Here is a 14,067-nt window from a genome sequence, read left to right as displayed (position 1 = left end):
GTGCTTCAAGAATGTGAAGGATGGAGCAGTGATTTCCTGAAAATATCATGGGATTCATTTACAAAGAAATGTGTTTTCCCCAAAATGTCAAACTACTCCCTCAAGAACGTAACAGTAATAAAGTGATTATGTGGAGAACCTTTTGAGAAAATATGTACTTTACAAAAGTTTTCATGTTGTAAAGCCTGAGTCGTGTTTGCTTCGTCTGCATTAATACAAAGAATAAGCCGACGTGTGAAGGTGACACCTGTGAACACCTGCAGAGGCCACGCCTCCTCCGTACGCAGCATCATTACTCGCCTGAGGTGCACTCAGGGAGGTCAGGAGAGACTCCAGGTGCTGAAGACAATGAAGATGAGAATACTGATGATGATGATGATGATGATGATGATGATGATGGGGCGATAATGAGTTATTATGGCTGCAGACATGATGATTCATACAGAGAAACACTTGTGTGTCTCATCTGTGTAGAATACCTCTGTGTTGTGTTGACGTGGATCTCCCCACAGCTACACACACACACACACACACACACACACACACACACACACACACACACACACACACACACACACACACACACACACACACACACACACACTGGGTTATTGGAGCATGTCAGCAGGACCAGCCTGCTTGATGACACACACGCAGCATCTGATCTGTATGAAGAAGCTTTTGTTGTCTCTGTCCTGCAGTCAGAGCTCCAGTGTTCTGGTGCTGCAGGTCATGGTGGAGGACGACAGGTGGACTACAGCCTGCAGGTGTGACTGACTGCTGTGCTCACAGAGGTGAGGGCCGGGTGGGATCAGAGGATCAGAGGATCAGAGGATCAGAGGACGCTGCACTGGTTCCCTGCTGTCATGCTGTACTAACCGCTATAATGAGGATGAACCTGCTCATGACTTTATGCTCGGTGCTACTGGACCTCACGGCGGTCAACAGTGAGTAACCCTTCTTTCACTTTTACAAACTCAATGTGCGAGGATTTATAAATGTTGTATTCTGTTGCTTTTCATTCAATACACGTTAAAGAGGTTTAAAGAGTTGAACCCATTTTTAAATGAATACTTGTGGTATGAATATGAAATATGCACGCTCACTTCTTTTGCTGAGAGTTGGATGAGGAGATGGAAACCTCACGTCTCACGTCAGTGCAGCCGGTAAGCTTAGCTTAGCTTAGCTTAGCATAGAGTTGCGCTTTAAAGAGGAGGTTTTGACTCCTCTCAGCTCTGGCACCATGAAAAAGGTGAATAGTTGTTTTTATCCTTCAGTGTTTGTAGGATTCAACACAAGATGGAGGCAAGAAAGCAAAGAGGCGCATCATGTTGAACTCTTCATTTAAAACGCTTTCCTCAACTTCATAGTGTCGCCCGTTGGTGATTTTTCCTCAACAGTGTTCCTACAAGCGTCCCTATAGATTTAATTAAGGCTGTGCAGTATTGAGCTGTTGCAAGAGGCGGATAGGAGACCCGCTCTAACGCTCCAGAGGGAAGTGGTGGCACTAAAGGTTCTATTCCCTTCACTCAGCTGAGGCCTCAGGTGACACCTGGCTGTGAGGCCAATGGGCTGAAGGGCCTCTCTCTCTCTCTCTCTCTCTCTGTCTCTCTCTCTCTCTCTCTCTCTCGTCCCTGTGAGGATGTGTTGTGTGTTTAGCAGGAAGCGTGAAGGAACCCTGATGGACTTGAGTTTCTCCATCATAGTTTTAATGCCCACTCTTCATGAGCACTGACTTGGAACAACTTCAGCAATTGTCAGTCTCCGAAAACGGCTTCAAGAATAATATTACATCAATATTAGTATGAATATGACATCAGTCCTTTTACGCCTTGTAAATGCTCTTGTTTCAGGTGCTGTGTCGGTGCAGGGCCGTGTAGTCGGGGGTCAGCCCGCGGCACCAAACTCCGTCACATACATGGTGACCCTGCAGAGCAGCCGGGGCCAGCACTTCTGCGGCGGGTCCCTGGTGCACCGGTCCTGGGTGCTGACCGCAGCGCACTGCAACATCGGGTAACTTAACCTGTCATGGCGGCTGTCATCAGATAGAAAGTGACTTGTTCTGCAGAACTAACAACAGAACCAGCACAAGTTCTCTACGGCGCGTTGCATTGATCAAACCCCTCTGAAGACACGCCCGTCCTCAGGGTGAGACCGTCCAACACGCAGTTCTGATGAAGCATCTCAGATTGTTTTCTAATCCCCTGATCAATCTAAAATGCAACAATTTGGCTTGCACTGTATTCCCAGTAAAGATGAAACAATCTGAACACTGCGGAGGCAGAGACGTCCTTGTATCACTCTCAGTGGACTAGACGTCACCGTGTGGGAGATGATCACTTTGTGAGCAGACGGTCCCACCAGAGCCTTGAAGCTGCTGGTCCGAGTAGACTGAGAGCAGATGGGGTCAAGTCAACTGACCAGGCACATCATCAGTGTGTGTGTGTGTGTGTGTGTGTGTGTGTGTGTGTGTGTGTGTGTGTGTGTGTGTGTGTGTGTGTGTGTGTGTGTGTGTGTGTGTGTGTGGGAGGGATATTGTCTCCAGGACGTTGGCTGTATTTCTGTCATAGAAAAGGACTAATAAATGTGATGGCCTTGCTGCTTTTCAGTGGACATGTGACGTACATGTCTCGTATAGCAGAGAACATGATGACATGTGACGTACATGTCTCGTAGGACAGAGAACATGATGACATGTGACGTACATGTCTCGTATAGCAGAGAACATGATGACATGTGACATACATGTCTCGTATAGCAGAGAACATGATGACATGTGACATACATGTCTCGTATAGCAGAGAACATGATGACATGTGACGTACATGTCTCGCAGGACAGAGAACATGATGACATGTGACATACATGTCTCGCAGGACAGAGAACATGATGACATGTGACATACATGTCTCGCAGGACAGAGAACATGATGACATGTGACGTACATGTCTCGTAGGACAGACAACATGATGACATGTGACATACATGTCTCGTATAGCAGAGAACATGATGACATGTGACATACATGTCTCGCAGGACAGACAACATGATGCTGGTGGCGGGCGACCACGTGCTGAACAGCTTTGAGGGCACTGAGCAGTACGCTAAAGCCCAGCGGCTGGTCCCACACCCGCTCTACGACCGGACCACCAACAACGCTGACATCATGCTGGTTCAGGTACGGCACACAGTGCAGGTGCATTGGCCAATCTGGAGCACATGTTGTGTGTGTTGGTCATGTTTGAGGAGATAACTGCATCTCTGAAAGTCTGGTGTGTCTGGCAGCTGCGGGCCCCCATGGTGCTGAACAGATTCGTGTCTCTGGCGCCGCTCCCCAGGCAGGCCACCGGCGTGGCGGAGGGCCGGGTGTGCCGGGTGTCCGGGTGGGGCCACAACAACGAGGGCCGCTTCGCCCTGAGGACCGTCACCGTGCCCATCGTGTCCACCGCCAGGTGCAACAGCAGCGAGTCCTTCAATGGAAACATCACGGCCAACATGATCTGTGCCGGCCACCGGACCGGGGGAAGAGGTGCGTGTAAGGTACGAGGAGGTCACGTATGTGTAGTGTAAGGTAGTAGTGTATATGAAGCGTATATAAATAAACATGTACACGGTGCTGCACATCAATGGCTGCCAGTCTGCCGCATTGTGAAAACATGATCATTTGATCTTTGAACAGCCCTACAATCCATTTTGAAGCATAAACTCTCCACGGGCCCGGCCTTAGTTCCCGGGTGTATCAGATGGCGCCGGGTCGCCCTCTTTCCATCACGAACAATAACTCCTCTTTCATATTCTGTTCATCAGGTCAGTGTTGGTTCAGGTTTTTATGAGGCGGACGCGGTGGCCCAGCTCAGGAAAAGTATTAGTTATGATGGTTACAGCTCATAAGAGTATTAGTTATGATGGTTACAGCTCAGGAAAAGTATTAGTTATGATGGTTACAGCTCATTAGAGTATTAGTTATGATGGTTACAGCTCATAAGAGTATTAGTTATGATGGTTACAGCTCATTAGAGTATTAGTTATGATGGTTACAGCTCATTAGAGTATTAGTTATGATGGTTACAGCTCATTAGAGTATTAGTTATGATGGTTACAGCTCATAAGAGTATTAGTTATGATGGTTACAGCTCATTAGAGTATTAGTTATGATGGTTACAGCTCATTAGAGTATTAGTTATGATGGTTACAGCTCATTAGAGTATTAGTTATGATGGTTACAGCTCATAAGAGTATTAGTTATGATGGTTACAGCTCATTAGAGTATTAGTTATGATGGTTACAGCTCATTAGTGTATTAGTTATGATGGTTACAGCTCATTAGTGTATTAGTTATGATGGTTACAGCTCAGGAAGAGTATTAGTTATGATGGTTACAGCTCAGGAAGAGTATTAGTTATGATGGTTACAGCTCATTAGTGTATTAGTTATGATGGTTACAGCTCAGGAAGAATTTTAGTTATGATGGTTACAGCTCAGGAAGAGTATTAGTTATGATGGTTACAGCTCATTAGTGTATTAGTTATGATGGTTACAGCTCATTAGAGTATTAGTTATGATGGTTACAGCTCATTAGAGTATTAGTTATGATGGTTACAGCTCTTGGTGTATTAGTTATGATGGTTACAGCTCATAAGAGTTTTAGTTATGATGGTTACAGCTCTTGGTGTATTAGTTATGATGGTTACAGCTCATAAGAGTTTTAGTTATGATGGTTACAGCTCTTGGTGTATTTGTTATGATGGTTTCAGAAGAGAATGAACACCCTGCTGTCAGGTTTTGGTTTCATGGAAGAATTGTGATGATGAGAGAAGGAAATACCATGAAATGCAGCGTGTCATATTCCAGCCAAGGACAAAGGCCGGATAGTCAAAATGTGCTCTATTTACATATTGATAAGTTTGTGTGTTTGCATGCTAGAGATTATGATTTGATGAATCAACCATTATGAGAGTTTATTTCTCACATCTCTGTTCTTTCCCTTTGGCACATTTATCAGATTCGTTGAACCTCTTTAACATGAGATGCACATGCATGCACTTATGATATCTCAATATGCTGTTCGTAAGGGTGTGACAGGACATGTGACAAATGCACAGGAAAGGGTTGTGCAGAAATAAATAAATATATAAAATCACATGTATGTTGATGTTTTTGTTTGACATTTCACGTTCATTTGATGAAATCATCATCAATCATAATTCTCTGACATTTCACATGTAAAATATGTGTTTTCTAAAGGACAATAGGCTTCATGTCTTAGGCTTTAAATTCAAATGTATGATAAATAAGTGACATCACAAGTATAGATGCTTCTTCAAGCTGGACATGCAGACTCATGATGATGAGCTCAGACCTCGTGTGTCGGCATGAATATAGTTTCTTAATTTATATGTTGTCTAAATGTTCTTTTCTTAGCTGTTTTGCACTTTATTATTCCAGTTCCCTTCATGTTGGACAGGAGAGAAACGCACTTTTGAATCTTCTGTATGTTTGCACAAAGAGGACTTGACGTTGAAGCTGACTGGCTAACTGATGGCGGCGTCTCGTCCTGCAGGGCGACTCCGGCGGGCCGCTGGCCTGTCGGGGGCGGGTCTACGGAGTGGTCTTCTGGGGCAACGGCTGCGGGGACCCTCGGTTTCCAGGAGTCTACGCGTCCGTGTCCAGATTCCGGAGGTGGATCGACCAAACCATCTACGGGTCACACGCTCGCTGCAGCAGATACGGAGGAAGAGGAAGAGGAAGAGGAAGAGGAAGAGGAAGACAGAGCCAACGAGCCGCTCATGCCTGAAGGAGACCAACGCTGCTTCTGGGGAAATATGAAGAGCTTCCACTGCTCTGATTGTTCTGATCACTTTTAAAACCGATGTAGTGATAGTGAAGGATCTGCTTCACTTTAGAAGCTCTGTAATCCAGTGATGTCAAATTCATAACTTGAAAAAAAAAACTAATACAATTTGATGGCAATAAATATTCAATGTAAAGAAAGTGTAATGTTGTGTCAGTTTATTTTAATTGTATTTGTATGCATCAGTGCACCTTAAAGGCTTTGAAAACCCGTTTCTTACTCGGAGCCCTGAGGTCATGCCAAGGTCACAGCAGGGTGTTTATTCCTCTCATGACGTTGCTCTCCTGTGTTCTGTCTGTGCGCTGCTCTGAAGTCACACATCCCAAAAGACGAGTGTGTGAGCATGAAGCGTGACGTTACTGCTTCAGTTTGATTATTCCACACGACCAGCTCACCACAGCATCCTGCTCTACGGTCCTCACACACACACACACACACACACACACACACACACACACACACACACACACACACACACACACACACACACACACACACACACATTACCTCTCAGCTGATAGCTAGAGCTGTGAGGGCTGCTAGGTCAACGTGACGCATGGAGCAGCTCCTTCAACCTTCTACTGGTGAAGGGGTGAATTCATGAGCAATGCAAAGCATTCTAGTGATGAAGGGGTGAATTCATGAGCAATGCAAAGCATTCTACTGGTGAAGGGGTGAATTCATGAGCAATGCAAAGCATTGTAGTAATGAAGGGGTGAATTCATGAGCAATGCAAAGCATTCTACTGATGAAGGGGTGAATTCATGAGCAATGCAAAGCATTCTAGTGATGAAGGGGTGAATTCATGAGCAATGCAAAGCATTCTAGTGATGAAGGGGTGAATTCATGAGCAATGCAAAGCATTCTACTGATGAAGGGGTGAATTCATGAGCAATGCAAAGCATTCTACTGGTGAAGGGATGAATTCATGAGCAATGCAAAGCATTCTAGTAATGAAGGGGTGAATTCATGAGCAATGCAAAGCATTCTACTGGTGAAGGGGTGAATTCATGAGCAATGCAAAGCATTCTACTGATGAAGGGGTGAATTCATGAGCAATGCAAAGCATTCTACTGGTGAAGGGGTGAATTCATGAGCAATGCAAAGCATTGTAGTAATGAAGGGGTGAATTCATGAGCAATGCAAAGCATTCTACTGATGAAGGGGTGAATTCATGAGCAATGCAAAGCATTCTAGTGATGAAGGGGTGAATTCATGAGCAATGCAAAGCATTCTACTGGTGAAGTGGTGAATTCATGAGCAATGCAAAGCATTGTAGTAATGAAGGGGTGAATTCATGAGCAATGCAAAGCATTCTAGTAATGAAGGGGTGAATTCATGAGCAATGCAAAGCATTCTACTGGTGAAGGGGTGAATTCATGAGCAATGCAAAGCATTGTAGTAATGAAGGGGTGAATTCATGAGCAATGCAAAGCATTCTAGTGATGAAGGGGTGAATTCATGAGCAATGCAAAGCATTCTACTGGTGAAGTGGTGAATTCATGAGCAATGCAAAGCATTCTAGTAATGAAGGGGTGAATTCATGAGCAATGCAAAGCATTCTAGTAATGAAGGGGTGAATTCATGAGCAATGCAAAGCATTCTACTGGCGAAGGGGTGAATTCATGAGCAATGCAAAGCATTCTAGTAATGAAGGGGTGAATTCATGAGCAATGCAAAGCATTCTACTGATGAAGGGGTGAATTCATGAGCAATGCAAAGCATTCTAGTGATGAAGGGGTGAATTCATGAGCAATGCAAAGCATTCTAGTGATGAAGGGGTGAATTCATGAGCAATGCAAAGCATTCTACTGATGAAAGGGTGAATTCATGAGCAATGCAAAGCATTCTACTGATGAAGGGGTGAATTCATGAGCAATGCAAAGCATTCTACTGGTGAAGGGATGAATTCATGAGCAATGCAAAGCATTCTAGTAATGAAGGGGTGAATTCATGAGCAATGCAAAGCATTCTAGTAATGAAGGGGTGAATTCATGAGCAATGCAAAGCATTCTACTGGCGAAGGGGTGAATTCATGAGCAATGCAAAGCATTCTAGTAATGAAGGGGTGAATTCATGAGCAATGCAAAGCATTCTACTGATGAAGGGGTGAATTCATGAGCAATGCAAAGCATTCTAGTGATGAAGGGGTGAATTCATGAGCAATGCAAAGCATTCTAGTGATGAAGGGGTGAATTCATGAGCAATGCAAAGCATTCTACTGATGAAGGGGTGAATTCATGAGCAATGCAAAGCATTCTACTGATGAAGGGGTGAATTCATGAGCAATGCAAAGCATTCTACTGGTGAAGGGATGAATTCATGAGCAATGCAAAGCATTCTAGTAATGAAGGGGTGAATTCATGAGCAATGCAAAGCATTCTACTGGTGAAGGGGTGAATTCATGAGCAATGCAAAGCATTCTACTGATGAAGGGGTGAATTCATGAGCAATGCAAAGCATTCTACTGGTGAAGGGGTGAATTCATGAGCAATGCAAAGCATTGTAGTAATGAAGGGGTGAATTCATGAGCAATGCAAAGCATTCTACTGATGAAGGGGTGAATTCATGAGCAATGCAAAGCATTCTAGTGATGAAGGGGTGAATTCATGAGCAATGCAAAGCATTCTACTGATTAAGAGGTGAATTCATGAGCAATGCAAAGCATTCTAGTGATGAAGGGGTGAATTCATGAGCAATGCAAAGCATTCTACTGGTGAAGGGATGAATTCATGAGCAATGCAAAGCATTCTAGTAATGAAGGGGTGAATTCATGAGCAATGCAAAGCATTCTACTGGTGAAGGGGTGAATTCATGAGCAATGCAAAGCATTCTACTGATGAAGGGGTGAATTCATGAGCAATGCAAAGCATTCTACTGGTGAAGGGGTGAATTCATGAGCAATGCAAAGCATTGTAGTAATGAAGGGGTGAATTCATGAGCAATGCAAAGCATTCTACTGATGAAGGGGTGAATTCATGAGCAATGCAAAGCATTCTAGTGATGAAGGGGTGAATTCATGAGCAATGCAAAGCATTCTACTGGTGAAGTGGTGAATTCATGAGCAATGCAAAGCATTCTAGTAATGAAGGGGTGAATTCATGAGCAATGCAAAGCATTCTAGTAATGAAGGGGTGAATTCATGAGCAATGCAAAGCATTCTACTGGTGAAGGGGTGAATTCATGAGCAATGCAAAGCATTCTAGTAATGAAAGGGTGAATTCATGAGCAATGCAAAGCATTCTACTGGTGAAGTGGTGAATTCATGAGCAATGCAAAGCATTCTAGTAATGAAGGGGTGAATTCATGAGCAATGCAAAGCATTCTAGTAATGAAGGGGTGAATTCATGAGCAATGCAAAGCATTCTACTGGTGAAGGGGTGAATTCATGAGCAATGCAAAGCATTCTAGTGATGAAGGGGTGAATTCATGAGCAATGCAAAGCATTCTAGTGATGAAGGGGTGAATTCATGAGCAATGCAAAGCATTCTACTGATTAAGAGGTGAATTCATGAGCAACACAAATCATCCTCGCTCAGTTCAGTCCACTCATGGATTCATGACCCTGAGGCGTGACGATAGCTTCTGTGGCTAACGTTAGCATGTTCAGATAGACATGGCCCTTAATGTCCCTTTGTGTCGGTTCTCCACTCTTTCAATAGATTTCAGCTGATCCCCAATAAGTCATTTTGAGCTGAATTAGTGTTAGTGCTGTTGAGGGTGTTCGTCTATTCCAGGTTATTTTGTTCACATCACGTTTCAGTTTCTCATTCTTCTTTCCGATGTTATATTGACACCAATATTCTTTGAGGTTTTGGCTTTGTGCCTTTTTTTGGAACGAGACTATTATTGTGTTTGATCTCAAAGGTTCCACTCATGTACACAACGTTTTAAAGCACATGTTTAAGGTAACAGTATGCAACAAGTGAATATTTCCTTGTTCAATATGGGCAGGTTTGTTCCAGTTGACCAATTAATGAAAACAATCAATACAGAAGCCACGTGGCCAGATGATGTGATAGTATGTGTGAACCTGAAGGCGTTATTAGATGTGGAAGATGAGCCTCTATATAGTGTGTCATGGCTGCACCTCCTCTGTGAACGCTGCAGGCTCAGATATCTCCTTTCCTTCCATTGTGTCGTGATATTTGTTCAGTTACGTTGAGGAACAACAGTCTGTGTTCAGACTTCTTCATGAGGAGACAGACTGCTGTGAAGCAGAGAGGAGCTGGAGCCTGAAGACGAGCCCGTGGGCTTCGTTTAACACACGCCTTTTTCTATAGCGACCTCTGACCTTCACCACACAAGTGTGATGAGCACGTTCTCAAGCTGGGTGCATAGGCTTATGGGTAATATCAATATAATGAATCCTCATGTCATCAATTAAAACTGTTCAGTGGAAGCTCCTTTCAGGACTCTGTCGTCTCAACATCTTCATGTGTGACCATCTGATGATTTAGTGGAACGCCATCAGATCAAAGAAGCTCATCTTCTACCTCCATCTTGGCCTCAGCCATAACACCATAAAACCATAACACCATTACGCCATAACATAACACCACAACATAACACAACACCATAAAGCCATAACACAACACCATAACACCATAACACCATAAAACCATAACACCATAACATAACACCATAACACCATAACACCATAACATAACATAACACCATAACATAACACCATAACACCACAACACCATAACATAACATAACACCATAACATAACACAACACCATAAAGCCATAACATAACACCATAACACCATAACATAACACAACACCATAAAGCCATAACACAACACCATAACATAACACCATAACACAACACCATAAAACCATAACATAACACCATAACACCATAACACAACACCATAAAGCCATAACACAACACCATAACATAACACCATAACACAACACCATAAAACCATAACATAACACCATAACATAACAACATAACACCATAACATAACACAACACCATAAAGCCATAACATAACACAACACCATAACATAACACCATAAAGCCATAACATAACACCACAACATAACATAACACCATAAAGCCATAACGCCATAACATAACTCACAACATAACTCCAAAATGCCATAAAATAACACCATAACACCACACCTTAACATAACGCCATAACATAACACCGCAACGCCATAACATAACACCATAACGTAACTCCACAACATAACGCCATAACATAACACCATAAAGCCATAACATAACAACGTAACACCATAACATAACTCATAACATAACTCCATAACATAACTCCACAACATAACGCCATAACATAACACCATAAAGCCATAACATAACACCATAAAGCCATAACATAACACCATAAAGCCATAACATAACACCATAAAGCCATAACATAACACCATAACACCATAACATAACACCATAAAGCCATAACATAACACCATAACACCATAACATAACTCCATAATATAACTCCACAACATAACGCCATAACATAACACCATAACATAACAACATAACTCCATAACTCCATAACGCCATAACTCCATAACTCCTGCAGCTGTAGAGTTGGTGCTGAACCCGAACAGAAGCCTGGTGTTACAGCTGAAGTGCGCCATGGGGCCAGAAGCCTCCGCCGATGGAACAGCGCCATCATCTGGCGAGCTGTGGAGGACTCGAGCCTCCCGAGTTGAGACCAGACAGCCTTCCGCCCAACGCATGAGCAACATTGTGAAACAGGTTCTGACATCTGACATCTGACATCTGCAACTCGTCGACTGGTGGCGCGTAAACGACGTCTGGCAGAGGCGGGAGCGGTCCACAGGTCGGTGGTCTCTGGATGTAGTCTTTGGTTTGATTGCACCTGGACCCGGAGACCAGCACCTGGATCCGGAGAGACCAGCATCTGGATCCAGAGACCGACACCTGGACCCGGAGACCAGCACCTGGATCCGGAGAGACCAGCATCTGGATCCAGAGACCAGCATCTGGACCCGGAGACCAGCATCTGGACCCGGAGAGAGCATCTGGACCCGGAGAGAGCATCGGGACCCCCGATCCGACTGGAAGCTTCTCCCGCGCAGCTCCCTCCAGGTCTCCCTGGGATCCGGGTTTTGCATCGCTCCTCAATTTGCATTTCTCCATCAGACTCTCGTGCGACGGGTCCAGCCGCTCGGAACCAGCGGCGCGCCTCCATCCCAGAGCTGCACGCGCACACACACGCACACACACACGCACTCTGGACATTTTGAATGATGTGGCCGAAGCTGCGCGAGCGACAACGTTGAGGATCGTTCTGTTGTCGCGTGTTATTTCCGCTTTGTCCTCCGGAGACACACACGTGTGTTCGGGGTAAACAGAACGCATCGCCGCCGCTTCGCTCCTCGCTTTGTCCGGTTGGAGCTGCTTTCCGTCGGCGCCTCGCTGATCAAGACGCGTTGGAGATGTCGGAGGTGCTGCCGTTCAACGAGGACAAAATGAGTCATTACGGGAACGAGGGCGACGAGGGACACCTGTCCTTCACCTGTCGCCTCCAAGACACCAACAACTTCTTCAACGGATCACAGAATAAACGTCCGCCGAAACTCGGACAAATAGGCCGGAGCAAACGGGGTAATTATGTAATGCGCCTTGTGTTGCTGTGGTGTGTTGGATGCGCACTGTGATGGGGACCATCATTAGGATGCCCCTGCGCAGCCGGAGAGGCAGCACCTCGGACTAACCGAGCCCGCATCACATCAGAGACTCCGTGTGTCTGCGTGCGTGCGGGTTGTGCGGGTTTTAATATTGTATTCGCATTGCAACACAAGTTGGATGCGCAGTGCGCGCGGCGTGATGCTGGGTGCCGCTGAGCGTCCCTCCCAGCGATGATGGAGATGTGCTTTGTAATCATGATGTTTGTGTTTGGTGACACATTCAGGCTGTGTGTGTTTGTGTGTGTGTGTGTGTGTGTGTGTGTGTGTGTGTGTGTGTGTGTGCGTCCTGCATTCCTGATGAACCCTGAGCTGCGTGATGCGGCTCACTTGTGGGTACAAGCAGACACAGTAGCAGCCGCCACACGACCGACATGTAGGAACTGCATGAGCAGGACTGAAGACCGCAGACGTGTCGACGCGTTCACACACACAGACACACACACATAGACGCACACGCAGACGCACACACACACACACACACACACACACACAGACACAGACACACACAGACGCACACAGCCGGGCTAATGGTTCTCTGTTTGCATAGTCTTCCTCTCATGCATGCACACACACCCATGCAGTGCAGAGGCAGCTTTGGTGGAGGAGCCTCCCTCATTAACTCTCCATGTCCTCCACAGTGATCGAGGATGAGAATGGCGACGACGAAGCGCTGAAAGATGGAACAGAGAAGACCCCGGCAGAGGCTTAGAGCGCTCGGCTCAACGGCCAAAAGACTCTCTGGAGGTTTTGAACAGATGTTGAGCAGTTTGAATCCAAAGACATTGTATATAAGCACTTTCTCTCATGTGGCAGCAAGCAGCACCTCCACGCCCTCCTCTCCCAGTCAGGCCGGGTGACACCACCTGGAAAGGGTGGCAGCGAAGGAGACCCCCAGGTGGACCCCCGACACACACACACACACACACACACACACACACACACACACACACACCCTCGATTGCAGGGTTTCGCCATAAATCCAAAAGCAAGACAAGACAACAAGAGGGGGGAGGAAGAGGAGGAGGAAGAGGAGGAGGAGGAGGAGGAAGGAGGAGGCGACGCTGTCGAAATGCAGAAATCAGGGACAGGATACAGAAATAAATCTAATATGTAAACTAAAGCACACACCTCTACTATATCTTATTAATCAAACCTACGGTAGCGTGGTTTCTGCTCTTCATCCTGGTCGAGGGCAGCGGAGGAACAGTTTGTAAATATGGAAAGGGTAGCCCATATTTTCTTGCACAAAGTGGGAAGTGGTTTGTTCTCTGTGTTGAAGACTTTATTTATTGATCCTTTGGAATATGTCTTTCTCAGTGACTTGAGGCCCGAGGGAGTGTTCTTTTGTACGCCGAGAACTCGGAGTGAATGGGAGTGACGTTTATTTTTCACCTAACAATTCTCGATGTTGCCTGAGTGTTTTTCGTTACCATACTTTGCAGCTAACGAGTCATTAATATCCAGTAAACCTCCCACCTGTTTGTAAGCTTCCCAGGCTTTCACCTGGATTGGTTAATAC

General features: G+C 45.2%; 2 protein-coding genes across 2 annotated transcripts; both read left to right on the top strand.

Annotated features, from left to right (window-relative positions):
- Window positions 1–886: 886 nt before the first annotated feature.
- Window positions 887–5,794, top strand: LOC306737136 (trypsin-like; the record flags this gene model as incomplete). The annotated part of the gene is made up of 5 exons (XM_079218837.1): window positions 887–947; window positions 1,854–2,013; window positions 3,037–3,178; window positions 3,286–3,540; window positions 5,561–5,794. 5 exons carry the CDS (start codon window positions 887–889, stop codon window positions 5,792–5,794), a joined length of 852 nt encoding a protein of 283 aa, XP_079074963.1.
- Window positions 5,795–12,296: 6,502 nt separating this feature from the next.
- Window positions 12,297–13,290, top strand: camk2n1a (calcium/calmodulin dependent protein kinase II inhibitor 1a; the record flags this gene model as incomplete). Its single annotated transcript, XM_079217819.1, has 2 exons — window positions 12,297–12,465; window positions 13,187–13,290. 2 exons carry the CDS (start codon window positions 12,297–12,299, stop codon window positions 13,255–13,257), a joined length of 240 nt encoding a protein of 79 aa, XP_079073945.1. The 3' UTR covers window positions 13,258–13,290.
- Window positions 13,291–14,067: the final 777 nt, after the last annotated feature.

Source organism: Taurulus bubalis, assembly GCF_910589615.1.
Source record: "Taurulus bubalis genome assembly, chromosome: 5".
In the NCBI taxonomy this organism is placed as follows: Eukaryota; Metazoa; Chordata; class Actinopteri; order Perciformes; family Cottidae; genus Taurulus; species Taurulus bubalis.
This window is presented reverse-complemented; position numbering and strand designations above follow the sequence as displayed.